Source organism: Phocoena phocoena, chromosome 20, assembly GCF_963924675.1.
Source record: "Phocoena phocoena chromosome 20, mPhoPho1.1, whole genome shotgun sequence".
NCBI classification, from domain to species: Eukaryota; Metazoa; Chordata; class Mammalia; order Artiodactyla; family Phocoenidae; genus Phocoena; species Phocoena phocoena.
This window is the reverse complement of record NC_089238.1, coordinates 28,568,637-28,593,241: the sequence shown is the minus strand read 5'-3', so window position 1 is coordinate 28,593,241 and position 24,605 is coordinate 28,568,637. Positions and strand designations below refer to the sequence as shown.

Here is a 24,605-nt window from a genome sequence, read left to right as displayed (position 1 = left end):
GGAACAGCTTTTCCTTGCAGGAGAACTGCATAGTAAAAACTGTTGCGGACAAGATCTACTGATGGTTACTGAAATCAATGGGTGAAAGTTTGAGTAGAACAGGATCTGTGTTGTCTCAAAGTATCTGCTTAAGATATCTGTTAACTACAGGGGAGAAGATAACCATTTTACACTGGAAAAATGCAGCATAAACTAGCTAATCCAAAGAATCAAGGGCAACATCATCAGTAATAAGACACAATGACATCATGAACCCCTTGACATTACATTCCAAGAAGGACACAACATTTCTGAGGTATTCTTGCAAAAAAAGGCATAACCTCAATCCAATTGTGTGAAAACACAAGACAAATCCAAATTGAGGGGTTTATGGCAAAACTGATCAAAGGTATCAAGGTCATTAAAGAAAACAACAACTACAACAACAACCCCAAAACTGAGGAACTGTTACAGACTGCAGGAGGCTAAGGAGAAAGAACACCAAATACAATGTGGGCTCCTGGAACAAAAAAGGACATCAGTAGAAAAACTAGTAAGATTTGAATAGGTATTTAGTATGGTATTGTACTAATTGGGCTAATAATTATACTATAACTATAGTCATGTAAGATTTTAACATTAGGGAAGAGTGAGGGATATATGGAAAATCCCTACATGGGCTTCAAAAACAATTAAATTCACCCCAGAACAGTCCCTTAGCTGAGCATTAGCAGCTCTGATTGTTTTCATTTTGTTTTGTTTCGTTGAAGGCCCTGGGTGTTTTTTTCCTACTAAAACTCTTTAAAATGTCTTTTGAGTGGAGGTCTCACTTCTTGCAAAATTACTTGCGTAAATAAGCCCTCTAAGCACAGTTCCTATAAGACGGACTAAAAACACATGTTAGTTCTGTTTACCAAAAGCTATCCTTTATCTTCCACCTCCCACAATCATAAATCTAAATCTAATAAAAACACTATTTTCTCAAAATTAAATGTGTACCTTTATTCTCTTTAGATCTCATTTCAATAGTAGAAATAAGGAGTAAAGGATCTTTGAACAGAGTTTATTTACAATTCAGAAAAACTGGTGAAATGTTGAATTAGAGAGTACTAAAATAAAATAGCTGGAAATTTCTGAATTTTACTAATTTTGCTTCTTTGATTGAAACAAGGAAAAAAAGAAATTTTATACATACCATCTTTGGAAGGAAGACGACAAACCCTCCGACACATAGACATAAATGCATACAAATATTTCTCCAAACTATCATCAGTTTTCTTATGTAGCCTAGCCATAGCTCTAAATTTTGTCCAATCAAATTGGCCTCTGTCAGGATCAAACACCACTCCAAATGTAGATACAACTCTATAAAAGTCAGCTTCTTCTCTTCTTGTCCATCTATTTTGAATAGATTAAAGAAAAAGTCACATTTCTCATGGAAGTAAATAAATATTAATGCAAAATACAATGACTATAATAAAAATTTAAAACCATTCCAAGTACCTAACACTTTAAAGGATTAAATCCAGGGCTATTTCCTTAGAAATAGATTTTAAAATGCCAGCTGACTCACCTATCCAACTGTGCTTCTTTTCCTTCAGACAATAATAGTTTTTTGCATACTTACTGTGCAAAAAAATATGCATGGGATACAAGATTGTATAGGATATGACAACCCTCCCTTTGGGAAAAAGATAAAACATTTCAAACATATTTACAGTATAAGGTAGTATTTTACAGCTGTATGTATTATAGAAACCATGAATTTTAGGACAGCACAGAAGATGGAAGGATCTGTTCAAACTTGAGTGATGAAGAAAGGCATCACAGAGTAAGTGGCATTTAAGATGGAACAAGGTTAAGATTAAGGGAGGGAACTAGAAAGAGGGCACAGAATAAGCAAAGTAGGAAGTAATCTACATTTTAAGGGGATGATGACTATTCCAGATTGAAAAGGAGAAGGCTCATATTGGGACAGAGGAAGATAGGCTCGGGGTCAGTTTATAAAACACTCTAAATGTCTGGCTAAAAATAGTCTCTATTCAGTTGAAAGTTCCTGAAGATACTTTAAGAGGGTAATATCCTCACACACCATAGATCTCCGAACACAGTAGAATCTTTTCCCTGGTTAACAATCACAAGTTTGTTGTGTAATGAGAAAAAGCATATGAGAAAGACCTTTGAAAAACATTAACAGGCCATTTTTATCATAATTATACATTAAGAAGATTAATGATGATGTAAAAATAGTCATTCTGGGAAACCAACCAATCAAGTCATATGAACCTTGTACCTGAGTGATAAAGTAGGAATAGAAAAGAAAGGATAAATTCAAGGATTACATAGGACACAAAAAAATATGACACCTACCTTCAAAGAATTTACAAGTTAGAAAGGTAAGACATGGAAAGGAAAAGATGAATGCCATTACAGTACCTTTTATTATTCTGAAAATGACTAGTTTTATTTAGATAAGTGCTATATGAGTGCAGAAAGCAGGGAGAATACTGTGAGCTAGTCTGGTTGAGAAAAACACTAATAGAGGAGATAGAACATGTGTTGAACTCTGAAGTAGTAGGGCGAGGTATGGACTAAAAAGTAGGAAGAAGGGTATTCTGGGTGATAGGAACAACTTAAGTAGGGTACTGAGTCAAGACTACGTGGGGCATTCAGGCAGAGGGAATAGGAGAGAATAAAATTAGTAATGCATGCTGAGGCCTAAATTGAAGAGACTCGAATTAATTAAGAAGTTAGACTTTATACCTATACTAAGTAAAGAGCCATTGAATATCATGATAAAACTAGTACTTTAGGAAGATTATCCAGATCTGCCAGAGCAAGGGAAAATGTATGCAGCAGATTAAAGATGGTCACAGTCATTGCCACAGCTCGCTTTGAGAGATGCAACCTATTTTCCTTTCCCTTAAATTCTGGTTGGCCCTGTGACTTTTTTGACCAGCAGTAGGTGGCAGAAGTGACACTCTGTAACTGCAGAGGCTGGGTCTTAAGAAATCTGCAGCTTCTGCCTTTGCCACTTGGAATGCTCCCTCTTAGAATCTGAGCTCCCAGCTGGCAGTCAGCACCAACTGCCAACCATGTGAGTGAGGCCATTATGGACCCTCCAGCCCTCACCTCCCTCCAGCCAACACCATGGGAAGCAGAAGAACCATCTGGTCAACCCACAGAATAGTGACAAACAAAAAACTGATGTTGTTTTTACGTCACTATGTTTTGGGGTGGGTTGTTATGCAACGATAGATAACCGAAACAGTAAATTTACACAGGTAGTAGTAGTTGAAGATTACGTCTAGGATAGCTAAAATCTTAAGTGTCAGACTAAATTCTGGTTACAATGAATGTGTTGCAAATGAAACAAAGGAACAATGATTTATCTTTCAGAAAAAAATCCAAAGATCCAGGTTTAATAAGGATGCCAGGTTATTGCTAAACTTTCTTATTCTTTTCCATATATTCTATCCTTTTTAAGAAGTTAAAGCTTTTGGGATGAGAGAAGTTTGCCTGTCTTCCTAACAAGCCTCTTGAAGAAGTTCTATGACTATTTGTTCCCCTTTGACATCAGTAGTTTTAAGGGTTCATCCTCTGTAAAAAGCATAGATGAACTTCTCTTCCATACATTCTTATATTTCATTAATGTCATCATGTAAAATAAGATACAGTGGAATTTATTTCATATAATTTAAACATACGTTTCATTGATAATTTAATTCTTGAGTTTGCACCTTCATTTTTCCCCATACCTCACTGTTCATAAACATGACAAAAGAATGATTAAAGTATGGACTAATAACTATAAAATGCAATAATCTGTATTATCTTAACCATATTTGTGTGTACATATATTTATATACATGTGTATGTATGCGTAAAGCATTTTGCTTTGACCAACTTCTCTACCTACATACATTTTTCACAACGTGAGATAATCGTACCCTAACAGACTTCAGAATGAACACTTTATTTAGATACTATATATTAAAAATTTAGTGCTATTGTCTTACCTCTGCTGTCTTTCTATCTTGGCTGCCATTTTAGGATTAAGAGTGGCTTCTTCATAAAGAGGCTGCATAACACTGGCAGGCACTGAGAAAGTAGGTTGTATCTGCTGGATTTGTCTGTTTTTATTAGTACGCTGATATGCAGTGATGAGACGCCTCAAACGTGTGGTTAAAGCTGACTGAGTAGGCCAATAAATTTTATCACCCTCCATCAGTTGACCATCTACATTTAAAGAAACTCATGTCAATTAAAAAAAAAAAAAACTAAAACCCCAAAACTAAACAGATACTGTCATGAAGTTCACAAAAGCAGCAAAATTTCCCTACTTAAAATTTTTTCTTCCAATCTGATTATGTGAAAAACAAAAACAAAACAAATCTCTCAAAAAAGTTTTAACTATAGCTCTAAAAATTACAACAAACTTTAAGAGCAAGCTCAAAGAGTAGGTCACGGTGGAATAAAGAACTACAATGTTATATATTTAAAGAGAACTTCATTTGCACAGAAAATACAACTCTTGCATTTCCAGGTCTAATATATCTTACTGGAAGGCAAATACTCAATGCCTTAACTTAAATAAATTAAAAGTCCAACTGAAATCCATTGAGAAGTTGAACACTATAAAGTCTTCAAATTAAAGCTTTCTGTATTAAGTTTATCTCAATTTAATTAGAATGAAACACGTAAAAAGTCATCAGGGAGGAACATATGTTTTAAAAAATTCAATATGACAATGCTGTAACTTTTAAGTTTTCATTCACCTAATAAAAGTGCAAGATCTAACTCTCTATTTCTACAGTGTAATATAACCATATATACCATAATCAAGTGGTAATCATTCATGCGAAGGAAAAACTACTCCTTTATTCCTAGTTGAATTACAGGAAGATGAGGCACTATTCCCCTTGGGTACCAGCTGGGAATGAATGTACTCTAGTGACAGTACGTTTCTATCTTGATATCAGAAGGAAGGAGAAGCAAGACCGTGTACAGAAAAGCCTGTAGAAACTGAGTGATAAAAGAATGTTTCTCAATGTGTGTATGAACAAATAAGAAACAGATTATTAAATTAACACTAATGGTGTGTTTAATGGTGAAATGTCACATACCAGTGTAATAATCAAGCCACAAAATCATCAAAGCTCCTATTCTATAAAAATTCAGTGAGTCACTGAGTAAAATTTACAACTAAAAATATTGTTAAATTTCCTATCAACTATGTTCTATAATGATTGCAACTGTCTTCAATAAATTTCACATACATTTGAGACATACAGAAGTGTATTAGTTTACTGATCTCATGGTATCATGGGAATGCTAATTTACAATAATACTAAGTAAAGAAATAAATGCTATTTACCTCCATCTGCTATAACAAGATCTCCTGGTGAGGAAACATCATCCTTTTAAAAGAAAACAGAAATTTGTCACAGGGTAACTGGGTCAAGATATAAGAGAATCGATTTTCTTTATAATAGAATACTTTCTTTTGCAATAGAATTTTAAAAATTCAATTTATTTAAACTAAAAAAACCCAAACCAAAAACATTTCACCCATTTCCATCCTGCCTCTAACATCAAGCCTCTGGCAACCACAATCTATTCTCTTTATCTATCAACTTAGTTAAAAAAAATTTCTTTTTAGATTCCACATATAAGAGACATCACACAATATCTGTGTTTTTCTGACTTATTTTACTTAGTACAATGCTCTCAAGGTCCATCCATGTTGTTGCAAATGGCAACATTTCATTCTTTTTAAAGACTGAATAATATTCCATTGTGTATATATACACACACACACATATGAATATACATCACAATCTCTTTATCCATTTGTCTATCGATGGACACCTAGGTTGTTTCCACATCTTGGCTACTGTAAATAAAACTTCAAACCACATGTGATTGGGCTGCATATATCTTCCAAATTAGTGTTTTCATTTTGGGGGGATAAATACCCATAAATGTGATTGCTGGGTCATATGACAGCTCTATTTTTAATTTTTTGAGGAACCTCCATACTGTTTTCCACAGTGGCTGCACCAATTTACATTCCCACCAACAATATACAAGGTTCACTTTTCCCCACATCCTAGCCAATACTTGTTATTTCTAGTCTTTTTGATAATAGTCATTCTAACCGGTGTGAGGTGACATCTCACTGTTGTTTTGACTGGCATTTCCCTGATGATTAATGATGTAGAGACTTTTCATGTACCTGTTGGCCATCTATATGTCTTCTTTTAAAAAATGTCTATTCACATTTTCTGCCTATATTTTAATCAGATCGTTTGGGTTTTTTTGCTATTGAGTTGTATGAGTTCTTTATATATTTTGGATATTAGCCCCTTATCAGATGTATGATTTGCAAATATTTTCTCATATTGAGTAGGTTGCCTTTTTCTTTTATTGATGATTTCCTTTGCTGTGCAGCTTTTTAGTTTGACATAGTTGCACGTGTTTATTTTTGCTTTTGTTTTTGGTGTCAGATTCAAAAAACTCATCACCAAGACCTATGTCAAGGAGCTTACCAACTAAGTTTTTATTCCAATGACTACTAGTTTCTACTTTTGTTTTAGAAAGCCCTAAGTTAGAATTATCATCATTCCTTTGTAGGTGGGTCTTTTTCCTCTGGTTGTTTTAAAAAACATCTTCTCTTTGTTTGGTGTATCGTACTTGCACCAGGATGTTTCTTGAAGTGGATTTAGTTTCATTTATCCCTGCAAGATTCACTTTACTTCTTGAATCTGAGGATTCATGTATTTCATCAAGTCTGAAGAATTCTCAGCTGGTAACTCTTAAAATAGGGCTTCTCCCTTATGCTCTCTAGTCTGTCCCTCTGGAACGCCTATTAGACATACACCGGACATTATCATGCTATATATACTCTTCGTATCTAAAAAGATTTTTTATATACTCCATTGTACTGGTTTTTGGTTTGTTGCCTCTCAGCTCTAAATTTACTGCCTCTCATACCTTTTGCCAGCTCTAAGAAAAAAAAAACAACAACGGATCTAGGCTCTTTATTTTTTCTTAGCCAGCCAATGTGATATTAAGCTTTGTCAGTAGTGGGAGCTGGAGAAGAAAGGCATTTTACTTCCTGGTTGCTGTGAGCTCCTCCACTGCTCAGCTCCTATAGCACATGCAGCTTCCTCAGTGCCCAGCTCTTGCAGTTCATGCAGTTTCTTTAGCACCTCTTGCCCAGCAGCTTCTCCTGAGCAACCTCCCCCTGGGTGGTTTTGTAGTGGAATGCCTCCGGTGAGACACTTCCCCAAGAAAAGCTTGGCAACCCTAGAGGGTGGATTTTCAGCTGTTTTTCAGCTCAGGTGTGGCAGCACAACAACTTTTCTTCCATCTAGTGAGCTGTGGTCATACCCTCCCCAAAAGGTCAGAACCTCAGCCCTGGTGGGGACAGCACCCTTCCTTGGCTGCTGTATCTCAGCCTTAGGAATAGTGGCTATTCCTATATTCTTTCAAGTTCTTGCCACTCAGTATTTCAACCCCCCTATTATAGTCAATAGCTCTTTACATTAAACTTTCCCTGTTCAAATTACTATGTGGTTTTTCTCTCCTGATTGGCTCAAACTGATTCATCACGCTACATTATGGATAACTTCCTCTATTTTCTAAATAATTTCTTCTCTCGTGAGCTGTGTCTAATCTGTTTCTCCAGCAGGATGTTTAACTTATTTGTTGAGTTTTAAATTTCAACGACAGTATTTTCCACCTTTAAAGTTACATATAATTCTCTTTCATATGTCCATCGTCATTTAAAATCTTATCTTGTCTCTCTTTTTTTCCTAGTTCTTTCTTTAATGTCTTTAATCATCTAAAATTTTATTTATTTTCTATTTCAGGAGATATATTAACAGAAATTCTTAAAGATCTAATCTTGTTCTTTGTTGTAGTGTTACCATTCACTCATGGTAAATTGCTCCTCATAAATTAAAAATTTTTGGATTTTGACCTCATTTTATGGAGGGCTTTATCTTCAAGACTCAAGTGTAATCTAGATTGAAGTCGTTTCTTCTAACTGTTCTTTTTCTTTTAACCAAGTACCTCAAGGGTATTACCAGCTTGGGATCTCTCTTTATATTACATTTTTGCCTTGAGAGTTCCTGGACCATGCAGATTAAGTAAAAGAAATCAAGCCATAAACTCAAGCGAAGGCAGGCCTATGGCTATGAATTTTCAGGGGAAACAATTTTCTCCCTACCCAGAAACCATGCTGAGATAAATTTACTTGTTTCCCTGTGCTGTTTGGCAGAAGGTACTACCCTTTAAGGGTTCTGACTTTACTGGATTTCATTCTCACTGCTACACACTGGCCTAAGCCTCATCTTTCTTCCTCAATATCCAATTCCCTTGGCAACCAAGACCAACAAACCCTACCTGACAGCCATAGCACTGTCTAGTCTTTACTATATTCTCACAAATATTATAGAAATTATTCTCCTCTTTTAACATCATTTTCCCAACCCAACAGATTATATTCTGTACTTTCAACCAACTCTTTTTCTTCCTTTTGACTTTCTATAAACAGAACACCTAGAACTATGCTTTAGCAGCTCAGAATTCCTCTGGGCTCCACCCTCTACTTCAGATCACTTTATCTGTTGCTGTGTGCTTTTAGTATCTAGCTCTTATTCTGCTTTGAGATTTTGCCCCTGAACACTGTGTTTCTTTGGTTCCTAGCAGTGTAGCATGTTGGGAATCCCCATTTCACCCATATGGCCAAACCAGCCTCCAGCTTGTCTAGAAGAGGAGATCAAGCAAATTCTGAATGGTTATTTGTGATGTCTGGCAACTTAAGTTAGTCACTAACTTAGCTAATGTTCTAAGAAATGATGCATAATGAAAATGTATGAAGGAAAAACATACAAAAGAAATAGCAAGCAAAAGAAAACATGGATAACTAGATTCGAGGATTTAAAATCATGATCCAAAGCATACCTCTATATCATCTTTAAAGATAGCTGGGGCAGGTTTGTATTCTGGATCTTCCACATCCCTGTTAAATACCAACAAATGCTATAATTATCGTACTGAACTTCAAATTTCTCGTGGTAGGACAAACAAATGGGGTATTGTTGGAAGGACTTCTTCGTATGTTTTAATGGTCCGACTGAAGTCTCTTCTTCAGCCAGAGGAGCCCAAGCCTAATAGCGTGAAGGCTATTTACATGGCAAGTCAGAAGAAAGCTAGTTCTAATTTACTCTTACTCCCAAGTTCACTTATAAATGTGGTATTAACCTTAACATAGTCTCTTACTTTTCTCTTTTGGTAAGAAAAGAAAGATTATAAAGGCCTCATAATAGGTATAATGAACAACATCATATTTCTCTTCAGTTGTAATATGCTTAGCTTTCTTCTTCCCTCCTAGGTCCCTAAAATTTTAGTCTTAATTGCCATGACCATTAAGAACGGAAAAATGAAGGACTCATCAAAAGAATGGGTGTGGGGAAGGTCTGGTCTCTTCCTTCATTGCACTCTGTTAGACAAGTGCTAACTTATTAGAGTATCATTACCTCTTTTGAATTGTAAACTCCAATTCTCGTACTGCTACATTATTTAAAGAGAAACATCACCGACATAGAATATGCTGATGTTGATAGAGCTATATGGAGAATTCATGACTCTGAAAGCCACGTACCCATCCATATAATCGTTCGCCCTCTGTTCTGCAGCAACTGCTTTCTCATCAGGTTTTCCCACTCTTTCCAAGAAGCATAATGCCGGGTCTGCTCGGATAGTGTTATATTTTTCATAACCTAGAGGGATGACCAATTATGAAGGTTAAAAAGGATAAAAAGAAGAAAAAAATATAAATGTAAGCATTCCTCATATTTATGATGAGTGATATTTCTGGACTGAAAGGACCATGTATTAAAATGACATTGATTAAATATGTTTTCTAGAAATTATCACAAACATTACATGGTCTGGCAATATGTATATTTAAAAATCTAGATTAAATATATCAGTTAAAAGGAAAAGAGGAAAAATTGACCACACATATCTCACATAAAAACTCTTCCTGAGAGGGGACGTTATGTGAGACTTACGTCCAAGAGAAGCAGTTCCCATATGCCACCCATTCATGAGGAAATGTAGTGACGGACAAACATAGCTTGGGAATGTATGCTTTATATGATGTATATTAATAATATGGGTGTTACTGAAATAAAGCTGTAAGTGGAAATCAATAAATTGAGAAGTAGCTGAATTACACTATACGTAGATGAAGACTCTACCTATCTTACTTCTCACTTACCATGTTTAAAAACTCCAATAAGGAGTGACTTATCAGCATCAAAATCCCACCATTCAGCAGGAACTTCTGAGTGGTCTGGTTCTGGGACCCAAACATCAATGTCACTTAAAAAAAAATCATGATACGACTTTATAAGTTACTATAAACAAGTCTAAGAGGGGGCAAAATTTTACACAGCTTCTAAAAAACATTGTGGTTTTTAAGAAAAAGAGGATACAATTTTATTTCATTAAAATAATTTTCCACAATTACCACATATTAAAATTATAAAACTGCACAATAACAACAAAGGTTCCATAAAATGAATTAATATTCTTAAGCGCAACAGAAGAAATAAGTTTCAACAGGTTTACTTTATTCTTAAGGAATCATATTCTTTCCACTAATTTCCTTCAGATATAGACAAAAGGTTCTATCAGAAAGTAGTCTTATGTCAGCAAACATCTTGGCAAAAATCATCTGGGTCAAAAATTTCACTTTGTATATGAGGAGACTGAGGCCCTAGAAAAGCAAATGAATGGCTCTAGGCTGTAAAACAAGTTATGTCTCTTTTAGACCGCTATTGCTAGGAAAGTCACACTGAAAAATTAAGCACTGCTTACCAGTAAAGGAAGCCTAGCAAAGAGTTAATAATGTTTGACAAGGATTAGCAAATAAGTATCATTAATTTTGATATAAATACATGTCATTCTTATATTGTATTCAACAGTCAAAGAGACTGGATAGGGTAAATTACCTCAGAGAATCAAATATTCTACTTGAGATTTTCCCTATGACATTAATGTATTATCAATTTCCAAAGAATCAGAGATATAATAAAAAACAACACAAATTATATTGAGTAGAATTTCATTCTTCATCGTGGCACCATAAATTTTATAAATTAATTAAGAAAGGCCTATAGGTGTGAAGAAATGGAGCGTTTCTTACTTATAACTAAGTTGTGTGGCAAAAGTTCATCTGTAAGTTGGTTGTCTTTGTGAATGCAAAATAAATTTTCATACAGATATAAACTGATAAATGGTCAATATGTTCCTGGGCTAGTCCACAAGAACCCAACAGTTAACCACTAATATAGTTGAAATAAAAGATATTGACAATTAAAAATAGTTTTAAGTTTTTATAAGTAAATAAGTCATAAAAAATGGATTAAAAAATTACTTTTTATTTTTCCTAAGTGTTTTGCCAGGAGACAAAAAGAAAATTTTCAATACTCTAAACGCACACCTCATTATATTTTATTTTGCTTAAAAACAGAAATGTCACAATCACAATATTTTTTAGCTTAGTGCAGAAACAGAGAAAGAGGAAGAGAGATTTTCCGGTGATATGGCAAAAGTTGAAAAATAGATGAGGAAAAATACAGTTAAAGAAGATATTTATTTTTTATTGCATTCCTGGTCAGGATTAAACAAAGCAGAAGCACAGAATGACAAAAGAAAGAGGAAAGAACACCGGAGACAGGATGCCAAAGGGGGAAAAATAAAGTGGGTCAGATACTGTACTTCCTCTTACCAATCATCAGGTAGCACTCTAAAGCTCAAAATATTGTGACTGTCATCTGAGGTGGAAGGTTTTTCCTCTTTTTAGAGAGTAAAAGGCACTAAATATATACCTCATGGGTTTAAAAAATATATATTTATTTTAACATCTTTATTGGAGTATCATTGCTTTACAATGCTGTGTTAGTTTCTCCTGTATAACAAAGTGAATCAGCTATACATATAGACATATCCCTCCGTCTTGCGTCTCCCTCCCACCCTCCATTATCCCACCACTCTAGTTAGACACAAAGCACCGAGCTGATCTCCCTGTGCTATGTGGCTGCTTCCCACTAGCTACCTATTTTACATTTGGTAGTGTATATATGTCTATGCCACTCTCTCACTTCCTCCCAGCTTACCCTTCCCCCTCCCTGTGTCCTCAAGTCCATTCTCTACATCTGTGTCTTTATTCCTGTCCTGCCCCTAGGTTCTTCAGAACCACTGTTTTTTTTTTTTTTTTTAGATTCCATATATATGTGTTAGCATACAGTATTTGATTTTCTCTTTCAACTTACTCAACTCCGTATGACAGACTCTGGGCCCATCCATCTCACTACAAATAACTCAATTTCGTTTCTTTTTATGGCTGAGTAATATTCCATTGCATATACGTGCCACATCTTTCTCAATTCACCTGTCGATGGACACTTAGGGTGCTTCCATGTCCTGGCTATTGTAAACAGAGCTGTAATGAACATTGTGGTACATGACTCTTTTTGAATTACAGTTTTCTCTGGGTATATGCCCAGGAGTGGGATTGCTGGGTCGTATGGTAGTTCTATTGTAGTTTTTTGAAGAACCTCCATACTGTTCTCCATAGTGGCTGTATCAATTTACATTCCCACCAACAGTGCAAGAGGGTTCCCTCTTCTCCACACCTTCTCCAGCATTTATTGTTTGTAGATTTTTTGATGATGGCCATTCAGACTGGTGGGAGGTGATACCTCATTGTAGTTTTGATTTGCATTTCTCTAATGATTAATGATGTTGAGCATCCTTTCATCTGTTTGTTGGCAATCTGTGTATCTTCTTTAGAGAAATGTCTACTTAGGTCTTCTGCTCATTTTTGGATTGGATTGTTTGCTTTTCTGATAGTGAGATGCATGAAATGCTTGTGTATTTTTGAGATTAATCCTTTGTCAGTTGCTTTGTTTGCAAATATTTTCTCCCATTCTGAGGGTTGGCTTTTCGTCTTGTTTATGGTTTCCTTTCCTGTGCAAAAGCTTTTAAGTTTCACTAGGTCCCATTTGTTTATTTTTGCTTTTATTTCCCTTTCTCTAGGACGTGGGTCAAAAAGGATCTTCCTGTGATTTACGTCATAGAGTGCTCTGCCTATGTTTTCCTCTAAGAGATTGATAGAGTCTGGCCTTACATTTACGTCTTTAATCCATTTTGAGCTAATTTTTGTGTATGGTGTTAGGGAGTGTTCTAATTTCATTCTTTTACATGTAGCTGTCCAGTTTTCCCACTACCATTTATTGAAGAGGCTATCGTCTCTTCATTGTATACTCTTGCCTCCTTTATCAAAGATAAGGTGACCATATGTGTGTGAGTTTACCTCTGGGCTTTCTATCCTGTTCCATTGATCTGTATTTCTGTTTCTGTGCCAGCGCCATACTGTTTTGATTACTGTAGTTTTGTAGTATAGTCTGAAGTCAAGGAGCCTGACTTTTCTTTCTCAAGATTGCTTTGGCTATTCGGGGTCTTTTGTGTTTCCATACAAATTGTGAAATTTTTTGTTCTAGTTCTGTGAAAAATGCCAGTGGTAGTTTGATAGGGATTGCACTGAATCTGTAGATTGCTTTGTATAGTAATTTTCATAATGTTGATTCTTCCAATCCAAGAACTTGGTATATCTCTTCATCTGTATGTATCATCTTTAATTTCTTTCATCAGTGTCTTATAGTTGTCCGCATACAGGTCTTTTGTCTCCTTAGGTAGGTTTATTCCTAGGTATTTTCTTTTTGTTGCAATGGTAAATGGGAGTGTTTCCTTAATTTCTCTTTCAGAGTTTTCATCATTAGTGTGTAGGAATGCAAGAGATTTCTGTGAATTAATTTTGTATCCTACTACTTTACCAAACTCATTGATTAGCTCTAGTAGTTTTCTGGTAGCATCTTTAGGATTCTCTATGTATAGTTTCATATCATCTGCAAAGTGACAGTTTTACTTCTTTTCCAATTTGGATTCCTCTTATTTCTTTTTCTTCTCTGATTGCTGTGGCTAAAACTTCCAAAACTATGTTAAATAATAGTGGTGAGAGTGGGCAACCTTGTCTTGTTCCTGATCTTGGTGGAAATGGTTTCAGTTTCTCCCCATTCAGAATGATGTTTGTTGTGGGTTTGTCACATATGGCCTTTATTATGTTGAGGTTAAGTTCCCTCTATGCTTACTTTCTGGAGGTTTTTTATCATAAATGGGTATTGAGTTTTGTTGAAAGCTTTTTCTGCATCTATTGACATGATCATATGGTTTTTCTCCTTCAATATGTTAACATGGTTTATCACATTGATTGATTTGCGTATACTGAAGAATCCTTGCATTCCTCAGATAAACCCCACTTGATCAGGGTGTATGATCCTATTAATGTGCTGCTGGATTCTGTCTGCTAGTATTGTTTTGAAATTTTGGCATCTATGTTCATCAGTGATATTGGCCTGTAGTTTACTTTGTTTGTGACATCTTTCTTTCTTTGTGATACCACCCTGTGGTATCAGGGTGATGGCCTCGTAGAATGAGTTTGGGAGTGGTCCTCCCTCTAATATATTTTTGAAGCGTTTAAGAAGGATAGGTGTTAGCTCTTCTCTAAATGTTTGATAGAATTCGCCTGTGAAGCCGTCTGGTCCTGGGCTTTTGTTCGCTGGAAGATTTTTAATCACAGTTCCATTTTCAGTGTTTGTGACCGGTCTGTTTATATTTTCTATTTCTTCCTGGTTCAGTCTCAGAAGGTTGTGCTTTTCTAAGAATTTGTCCATTTCTTCCAGGTTGTCCATTTTATTGGCATATAGTTGCTTGTAGCAATCTCTCATGATCCTTTATATTTCTGCAGTGTCAGTTGTTACGTCTCCGTTTTCACTTCTAATTCTATTGATTTGAGTCTTCTCCCTTTTTTTCTTGATGAATCTGTCTAATAGTTTATCAATTTTGTTTATCTTCACAAAGAAACAGCTTTTACTTTTATTAATCTTTGCTATTGTTTCCATCACTTTTTTTCCATTTATTTCTGATCTGATCTTTATTTCTTTCCTTCTGCAAACTTTGGGTTCTTTGGGTTTTTTGGTTCTTCTTTCTCTAATTGCTTTAGGTGTAAGGTTTGGTTGTTTATTTGAGATGTTTCTTGTTTCTTGACATAGGACTGTATTGCTATATATTTCCCTCTGAGAACTGCTTTTGCTGCATACCATAGGTTTTGGGTCATCATGTTTTCATTGTCATTTGTTTCTGGATAGTTTTTGATTTCCTCTTTGATTTCTTCAATGATCTCCTGGTTATTTAGTAGCATATAGTTTAGCCTCCATGTGTTTGTATTTTTTACAGATTTTTTTTTGTAATCAAGTCTTACAGTTGTGGTTGGAAAAGACACTTGATATGATATCAATTTTCTTAAATTTACCAAGGCTTGATTTGTGACCCAAGATATGGTCTATCCTAGAGAAAGTTCCATGAGCACTTGAGAAGAAAGTGTATTCTGTTGTTTTTGCATGGAAGGTCCTATAAATATCAATTAAGTCCATCTTGTCTGATGTGTCATTTAAAGCTTGTGTTTCCTTATTTATTTTCATTTTGGATGACCTGTCCATTGGTGAAAGTGGGCTGTTAAAGTCCCCTACTATTATTGTGTTACTGTCGATTTCCCCTTTTATGGCGGTTAGCATTTGCCTTGTGTATTGAGGTGCTTCTATGTTGGGTGTATAAATATTTACAACTGTTATATCTTCTTGGATTGATCCCTTGATCATTATGTAGTGTCCTTGTTTGTCTCTTGTAATAGTCTTTATTTTAAAGTCTACTTTGTCTGATATGAGAATTGCTACTCCAGCTTTCTTCTGATTTGCATTTGCATGGAATACCTTTTTCCATCCCCTCACTTTGTCTGTATGTGTCCCTAGGTCTGAAGTGGGTCTCCTGTAGATAGCATACATACAGGTCTTGTGTTTGTATTCATTCAGCCAGTCTATGTCTTTTGGTTGGAACATTTAATCCATTTACATTTAAGGAAATTATCGATATATATGATCCTATTACCATTTTCTTAATTGTTTGGGTTCGTTATTGTAGGTCTTTTCCTTCTCTTGTGTTTCCTAACTAGAGAAGTTCCTTTAGCATTTGTTGTAAAGCTCGTTTCGTGGTGCTGAATTCTCTTACCTTTTGCTTGTCTGTAAAGGTTTTAATTTCTGTCAAATCTGAATGAGATCCTTGTTGGGTAGAGTAATTTTGGTTGTAGGTTTTTCCCTTTCATCACTTTAAATATGTCCTGACACACCCTTCTTGCTCACAGAGTTTCTGCTGAGAAATCAGCTGTTAACCTTATGGGGATTCCCTTGTATGTTATTGTTGCTTTTCACTTGCTGTTTTTAATGTTTTCTTTGTATTTAATTTTTGATAGTTTGATTAATATGTGTCTTGGTGGGTTTCTCCTTGGATTTATCCTGTATGGGACTCTGTGCTTCCTGGACCTGTTTGACTATATCCTTTCCCATATTAGGGAAGCTTTCAAGTATAATCTCTTCAAATATTTTCTCAGTCCCTTTCTTTTTCTCTTCTTCTTCTGGGACCCCTATAGTTTGAATGTTGGAACATTTAATGTGGTCCCAGAGGTCTCTGAGACTGTCCTCAATTCTTTTCATTCTTTATTCTGCTCTGTGGTAGTTATTTCCAGTATTTTATCTTCCAGGTCACTTATCCATTCTTTTGCCTCTTTTTTTCTGCTACTGATTCCTTCTAGAGAATTTTAAATTTCATTTATTGTGTCGTTCATCATTGTTTGTTTGCTCCTTAGTTCCTCTAGGTCCTTGTTAAACGTTTCTTGTATTTTCTCCATTCTATTTGTAAGACTTTGGATCATCTTTACCATCATTACTCTGAATTCTTTTCCAGGTAGACTGCCTATTTCCTCCTCATTTATTTGGTCTGGTGGGTTTTTACTTTGCTCCATCATCTGCTGTTTATTTCTCTGTCTTCTCATGTTGCTTAACTTACTGCATTTGGGGTCTCCTTTTCACAGGCTGCAGGTTTGTAGTTCCCGTTGTTTTTGGTGTCTGCCCCCAGTGGGTAAGGTTGGTTCAGTGGGTTGTGTAGGTTTCCCGGTGGAGGGGACTGGTGCTTGTGTTCTGGTGGCTGAGGGTGGATCTTGTCTTTCTGGTGGGCAGGACCGTGCCTGGTGGTGTGTTTTGGGGTGTCTGTGAACTTATTATGATTTTAGGCAGCCTCTCTGCTAATGGCTGGAGTTGTTTTCCTGTCTTGCTAGTTGTTTGGCATGGGCTGTGCAGCACTTTACCTTGCTGGTCGTTGAGTGGAGCTGGGTGCTAGCGTTGAGATGCAAATCTCTGGGAGAGCTTTCGCCGTTTGATATTATGTGGGGCCAGGAGGTGTCTGGTGGACCAATGTCGTGAACTCGGCTCTCCCAGCTACAAGTCTTAGGCCTGACACCCAGCTGGAGCACCAAGACCCTGACACCCGGCTGGAGCACCAAGACCCTGTCAGCCACATGGCTCTTACATGAGTACTTGGCACACAGAAAGCACTTGATAACTGTGAACTAATATTGCTATAACTATAATTACAGGCACAAGCTGGGGGAGCGATTCATCTTCCTGCTAGTGTTGGATGGTCTCCTGCAGAGGTGGGGGCTGGCTGTGGTTCATCATGGGGACAAAGACACTGGCAGCAGAAGTTCTGGGAAGTACTCATTGGTGTGAGCTCTCCCAGAGTCTGCTGTTAGTCCCACCAAAGAGCTCTACCTCATGGTTTAAATGTGCCATATGCATGTTAAGTGTTCCTTAACTGCTAGGGAAAAGAATACAATAAGGTGCATGTACTCCTATTGTTGATTTCTGCTTTTAGAGATTCAGTTCATGTGCTATCTCTTGCATAAAGCCTCTAACTTCCCCAGGCTAGATCATCCATTCAAAATAGATTTTTTAATCTATTTTGATTTAAATATTCATTTTGATTTAAATATTCACAGTATTCACAATGTGCCAACAATGGTAATAGTAAGACATATCCTTGCCCTTTTGAAGAGGTATCTGCAAAACCTCTTCAATGCCTGTGATGAGTGCTGTGACAGGGCACTCTGGGTATGTGCTTTACCCAGACATGAGAGGACAGGGAGGCTGAGTTGATGTTGGCTGAGCAGTAAGAGAGGGAAAATGAAAGAAAATGGGGAAGAGAATGTTCCTGCAAGAATGCAAAGGCCTGGAGGCATTAGTAACCATGGCATATTTGACAAATGCAGATCTAAAGTTCAGAAGAGAGATGTGGGCTAGAATTAGGTTCGGAAGTCATCAGTATGGAAATATAAATTGATGCTGCAGAAAAGATGTGAACACCCAAGAGTAAGTGACGAGAGGGCCTATGTGAACACATTTAAGAGACAGGTGGAAGAGAAGACTGAAAATGAAAAGTGGCAAGCAGAAAGCTAAAAAGAAAATCTACAGGAGAATGGTATCACAGACACATTCTAATAATATGGAAGTGATCAATAAAGGTAAATAAGATAAACACTATGATATATCCATCAAATTTAGCAGTGAGAATGTGGGTGAAGAACTTCTTAAAGTAGGTGGTGGAGTGAGGGGGTAGAAGCTGAATTGTAGTGGAATGTACAGTGAATGCGAGAAAAGAAAAAGAGGACAGCAAATACAGATACTTCTTTAAAAAAAGTTTGGCTGTGAAACCAAGGAGAGTAATAATATGGTAGTCTGAGAAGAACTGGGTGCAAAAGTGGTGTGTGTGTGTGTGTGTGTGTGCATGTGTGTGCATGTGCATGTGTGTGTGTGTTGAGAGAGACGTAAATATCTTAAAATCCAAATGAGAAGCCAGAGAGGGAAAGAATAATGAAAGAGGATAATTCATAGATCACAGTACAGTTCCTGGGAAATCACAAGGGGATTGAATGCAGTCAGACCAAGGAAAAAGAGGAGTCAATTAGTCAACAAGTATTTACTGGGTGTTACTATTTCCCAGATTCTAGGGGCTGGGAACACAATGATCAATAAGACAGATAGCATACTTCACCTTCAACCAGCTTAAATTGTAATGATAGGGGAAATACAATTTAAAAAATAAATATAAGTTTTAATACTAGTAGGCAACATGAATGAGATAAAATAAGGTTAAATAATAGTGGGTGACTGGTGGGCTGCTTTAGCTAGCGTGGGCAGGGAAGGCCTATCTGAAGAGGTGAAACTTAAGCTGAGACCTGCATGATATGAAGGGGCAGTTCTGTGGAAGATTAAGGGAAAGAATATTTGTAGTAGGGGGAACAGCACAGAATGAGCCTGACATGTTGGAGGAACATTGTGGATGAGGGACAGAATGGAGGAAGAGGTCCCAGAGTTATGTAGGGCACTGTAGGATTGGGCTTTATTCTAAGAGAAATGAAAAGCAACTGGAAGGTTTTAAGAAGTGCTTTGGCCTGATTTTTGCTTTAGAAAGATCACTCTGGCTGCTGTGTGAAGTTCCAACTGTAGACAGGCAAAATAAGAGGCAAAGATGGGAAATCCCTGGTGGTCCAGTAGTGGTTAGGACTCTGTTCTTCCACTGCAGGGGGCCTGGGTTTGATCCCTTGTCCGGGAACTAAGATCTTGTATGCTGCGTAGTGCAGCCAAAAAAATACCCAACAACTCTTGGAAAAAGAAGAGGCAAAGAGACTCACTTAGGAGGCCACTGAAAAAGTCTAAACACAAGATAATGGTGGCTTGGACCAGGGAGTTAGCAGAGGAGAGTGAAAAGTGCTCAGGTTTGGCATATACTTTGTCAAGCTAACAAGTCTTCCTGTAGGGTTTGAGGAGAAGAGAAGAATCAAGAATGATACCAGAGCAACTGGGTGGTACATTTAATAGGATGGAGAAGGCTTGTATGTGTGAAGGTGGGGAGGAAAGAATAGGAGACAGATTTGGCAGATACACGGGAAGTTTGAGCTGTTAATTAGATTTTTCAAGTGGAAATGTTTAGAAGCAGGTAACTCAGAGCTTAGAGCTGAGGGGAAAAGTCTGGCATGAATATGTAAATCTGACTGTCATCTGTGTAAAGATCATATTTAATATGATGAGGTTGCATGAGTTTACTGAAAGGGAAAGTACAGATAAAAAAGCTGAGGACACACGTCTTGGTCAATCCAACGTCTAGAGATCTATTAGAGGAATAAGAGCTAGCAAAGGAAAATGCAAAGGAAAGACCAATATGGAAAAAAGGACAACCAGGTGGTAGCAGCAAGGATGTGTACTGAAGACATCACTTCAAGAAGGGAGAAGTAGAATAAGTTGAGAGACTGATCTCATGGTAGGTTATTAGTGGCCTGATTAAAAATCATTTCAGCGGGAGAGTGGAGATGAAAGACTAATTGGAATAGATTGAAGAGAAGATGCAAGGTAAAGAAGTAGAGACTGTCAACACAGACAACTCTTTATTTTCATGAAGGGGAGTGGAGAAATGGAGTAGTACGATGTATGTATGATACATGATATTAAGAAATGTATATATGCCAAGAGAATGATTCAGAAGGTGATTACAGGCGTAAAGTCCTTAAAAGGTAAGAAACAAGTTCCAAGCATAAGGGTTGCTCTTAGGAGGAGGAGGATTTCTACTGCATCCCAAGGGAAGGAATAAATAGGGGGACACATATGACAAGTAGAACTGAAGGTAGCTCTTGTCTGATTGTTTCTGTTTTCTCTGTGAAATATATAGCAAGGTCATTATTTGAGGGTGATGCTGGTGGGACAGGAAGATGGCTTGCGGAGAGAGGTGTGGAATGGTCCTCTTGAAGAGTAGGTAAGTGAACTTCCTAGTCATGGTGGTTAAACAGCTTACTTGTGTGATTTTCTCCAGCCATGTTCAACTGCTTAGGTATAGGCAAGGGGTAAAACGATTTTTCAGTTTAACATGAGTTGGGGTTGTGCCACGAATGTAGAACAGAGGGGAAATCAGGCAAAGAATCTCAGTTAGTGAGTACACTGCTGGACTACAGAATGCAGGTTTATAATGAGGAGAGAGGGGCATGAAGGTGGAGATGGATAAGATGGGGGACATCGTGATGAAATTAGAGAATGAGAGTGAGAAGTACCCAAGTTAAGTGAGTCTGAAGGACATAAGTGACAGCTGAAATGCAGACTGAAGAGGTAATGCTGTTACTGGTGATAGTAAGATTAAGTATATGATTGTGTGCGTGTGTGGCTGTGGTGGAGAGGAAAGAAGATGATTGTAGATAAAGGTCAAGGAACTGAGAGACTAAGGTGCTAGATGGATCATATGAGGATGTAAAAGTCACTGCAGTAAGAGGGAGGAAGGTTAAGTTTTAGATTTGGTAGCAGGAAGCTGTTACTAATGCTAATGTTATTATTCTTATGATAACTTTCAGCGACAGAGCCAACGATGAGATTAATAGACGAAAGGCAACAAAATGGCAAAGGTCACTCTAAGTTTGGTAGATTTTTCTTCCTGTGAATTTCACTGAATAAGCATTCACTTAATATACAATTTTCTGGTCATTTAACTTTTGCCTCATTATGTTGCTGAAAAATAAACATGCTATTTAATTTACCTTGCATCAACTCCATCAAACACTTTCTGACACTCATTTCCAATGACTTCTTGCTTTAGATAATACAGCATTCTTACACGAAGCAAAACTCTAAAAATGAGGGAGGAAAAAAAACCAAGACACAAAGACATTAATCATTAAAGAAAATTCATCCATGGGGTTAAAATTAGAAAAGAATTTGTATACAAAATTTTTATAATGAAATAATAATAATTACTTCTGATTAAATAAACCTCATTACTATCATATATATAAAATAGGTTTCTTCAAAATCTTTACAATCATCATTATTTAATATCCAAGTAAGATATAATGAGATCACTTGGAGGCCAGTTTTTTTTCTCTCTCTGCTGATGAAAAGTGACACAAGAGGTACCATGATTTGCTGAAGGATACCCTGGTAAGAATAAGATTAGGATTGGTCCTAGACCACACTGTCTCTGTACTCAAAATCAGCATGCTTTAAGATTGTTAATAAATTCAGAAGTAAACTTGCAATGGGTTGTGTTAAAAATACCCTACTACCTACTTATTACAGTGGTGTTTTATATGTTTTTTGTAGCCTTCATCTTGAAGTAGCTGCTCAGGATTGTATTTTCGAAGCCATTCTGCTTTTTGTATATCAAATGAGCTTGTTTGAGTCTTTACTTTCTTCCCTTTTCGACCTCTGGGTACAGGGGCTGACAGGCCTGTTAAAATGAGAAGGACAAATGAAATCAGGGATAATTTGTATAAAGACGGTCAATTTGAAACATGTTTTCAATGGAAGAAATTTCTGGAGACTTTCAGAGGTCTGTGTAGGCTATACAGAGATCTTTGAAATATTAATGGTAAAAATATAAACTCAATCACAAGATAAGTCCACGATACCACACACATATTAACACAATTTCTGCCAACCACCCAATTTCATATCCCCAATTAATCATTCTGATTACCTCTATGTTGCAAAACATTTTTTTTCCAAATGTAAAAACTGAAAGATCAAACCTTTCCCTCTGCTTTACTTTTTGCTTCCTTAGTTACAAAAACACAAGTTGTGGCCTCTTGATTTTCAAAACTGATTGTTACTAATAACATGGATTAGGTTTTGTGGGGTTCCTGTTTAAGAGAGCTAAATTCATTTGATTTCTTTGACATTTTTGTTGTGAAATATGTCAAAAATAAAAAAAGTATTCCCACTCTTAATCTTAACATATTCCATATTTGGTCAGTTTTTTTAAAAAATTAATTAATTTATTTATTTTTGGCTGTGGTGGGTCTTCGTTTCTGTGCGAGGGCTTTCTCTAGTTGTGGCAAGTGGGGGCCACTCTTCTTCACGGTACGCGGGCCACTCTTCATCGCGGTGTACGGGCCTCTCACTGTCGTGGCCTCTCTTGTTGCGGAGCACAGGCTCCAGACGTGCAGGCTCAGTAGTTGTGCCTCACGGGCCCAGTTGCTCCGCGGCATGTGGGATCTTCCCAGACCAGGGCTCGAACCCGTGTCCCCTGCATTGGCAGGCAGATTCTCAACCATTGCGCCACCAGGGAAGCCCTGGTCAGTTTTTTATTAAAGGAAATAATAGATAAAGTCCAATTCACTCTTTCCTTCCCAGACATAGTCACTACCCTGAATTTGATTTTCATTTCATACACGTTTATACTTGTGTGTTGGAGAAATATTCAGTATTTAAGCTTTCATTACATTATACATGCAATTCTGTAACTTATTTATTATATTTAATTTTTTTCTGAGATTTATAAATACTTGCTGATTCATGGAGGCTCTAATTCGTCCATTTTAACTGCTGTGTAAAAATCTATTCTATGACTATATCACCTGCATATTATTCTTCAACTGTGCTGGAGTTGTTTCACTTACAAGTTCTCACGATTACAAATAATACAGTTGTGCTTCTTCCTTTCAATTCTTGTCTCATATCTTTTCCCTGCCATTTTCTACCAACTAGGAGTTTCATCACAATGGTAAATACAAGCACTACGTAGGTTTGTCCCATTTTTCCTTAGGATTTTGGTGGGCTTTGCCTTTACATTTTGCTACTATTTTGTTCAGTTCATACAAGTTCATTTTGTTATATCTTCTTTTATGGATTAGTCTTTTTTATTATGTAGTATCCTTTTTTAATCTCAATTAATGCTTCCATCTTAAATTGCATTTTAGTCTATGTTAATAATGCTCTGTATTCTAGTCCTCCTGACCCTTGTTGGTTTGGAAACTAAACAGTGCATATCTAAAAATACACATACTGAAATTTTCCTAATAAAATATGGAGATGTTTTATATTTTTAAATTTCTCCAAAAAAAAATTTCTCCCTACCATAATTTCCTCAGATTCATCATTTAATCCTATGTTCTTTTTCATGTAACTGCATGTTAATTTTTACATGTTAATTTGTAATTTTTAAGAGGTCTGTGTCTTGAATGTTTCTACAGTACTTTTGTCTTTTTTCAAAATCACAGTATATCTGAAGTATCTTTGCAGATATTAATGATATTTTTTTAAAAGTTGTCTCCTCCTTTCACAGTCTTTGTTTCCTACAAGTTCATTTTAGTGGTTTGTTTTTAGTCTCTCTCTCATGTTGGAGACGTTCCTCAGATGCCTGATACCCTTGGTTATTTGCTCATATTTAAGAATGACAGAAAAGTTGATAGGCTGAATGAGTGGAGGTAACTGTTGACTCTTTGAAGGGTAATCCAGCTGGTTTTTTCCTGTCCTTATCTTTAGGTTTTGGACTGCTGATATTCACCAAGGACAATTCCTTAGTTTTCTTCCTTGAGTATGACACTGTCCAGTATACATATTCATTTAACAGCCATTTAGTAGCTCCATGTTGCAAATACCAATGAAATGCAGACATTCTCTATTTTATCTTCTCCAGAGAATAAACATTCAGTCAATCTTCGCCATGGCTACATGGAGTTGAAAAGGGTATTTAGGGATCTGATCCCCCTTTTAAACAACTTTAAATCAAAGCCCCTGTCCTTTATATCCACTTTCAGAGGTCACAGATGTCACAAACTCCTG

The 24,605-nt window shown here is 36.6% G+C and overlaps 1 protein-coding gene across 6 annotated transcripts in view; it reads right to left on the bottom strand.

Annotated features, from left to right (window-relative positions):
• CHD9 (chromodomain helicase DNA binding protein 9) overlaps positions 1 to 24,605 on the bottom strand; it is a 241,937-nt gene that overhangs the window by 23,643 nt on the left and 193,689 nt on the right. For all 6 annotated transcript variants that reach the window (XM_065898462.1, XM_065898459.1, XM_065898461.1 and 3 more), the window contains 8 exons: positions 22,110 to 22,269; positions 21,581 to 21,670; positions 10,274 to 10,377; positions 9,653 to 9,770; positions 8,953 to 9,010; positions 5,357 to 5,399; positions 3,999 to 4,218; positions 1,175 to 1,377 (listed from right to left, as the gene is read on the bottom strand). In XM_065898462.1, the coding sequence (XP_065754534.1) occupies positions 1,175 to 1,377; positions 3,999 to 4,218; positions 5,357 to 5,399; positions 8,953 to 9,010; positions 9,653 to 9,770; positions 10,274 to 10,377; positions 21,581 to 21,670; positions 22,110 to 22,269 (996 nt within the window). The remainder of the gene's footprint in view (positions 1 to 1,174; positions 1,378 to 3,998; positions 4,219 to 5,356; positions 5,400 to 8,952; positions 9,011 to 9,652; positions 9,771 to 10,273; positions 10,378 to 21,580; positions 21,671 to 22,109; positions 22,270 to 24,605) is intronic.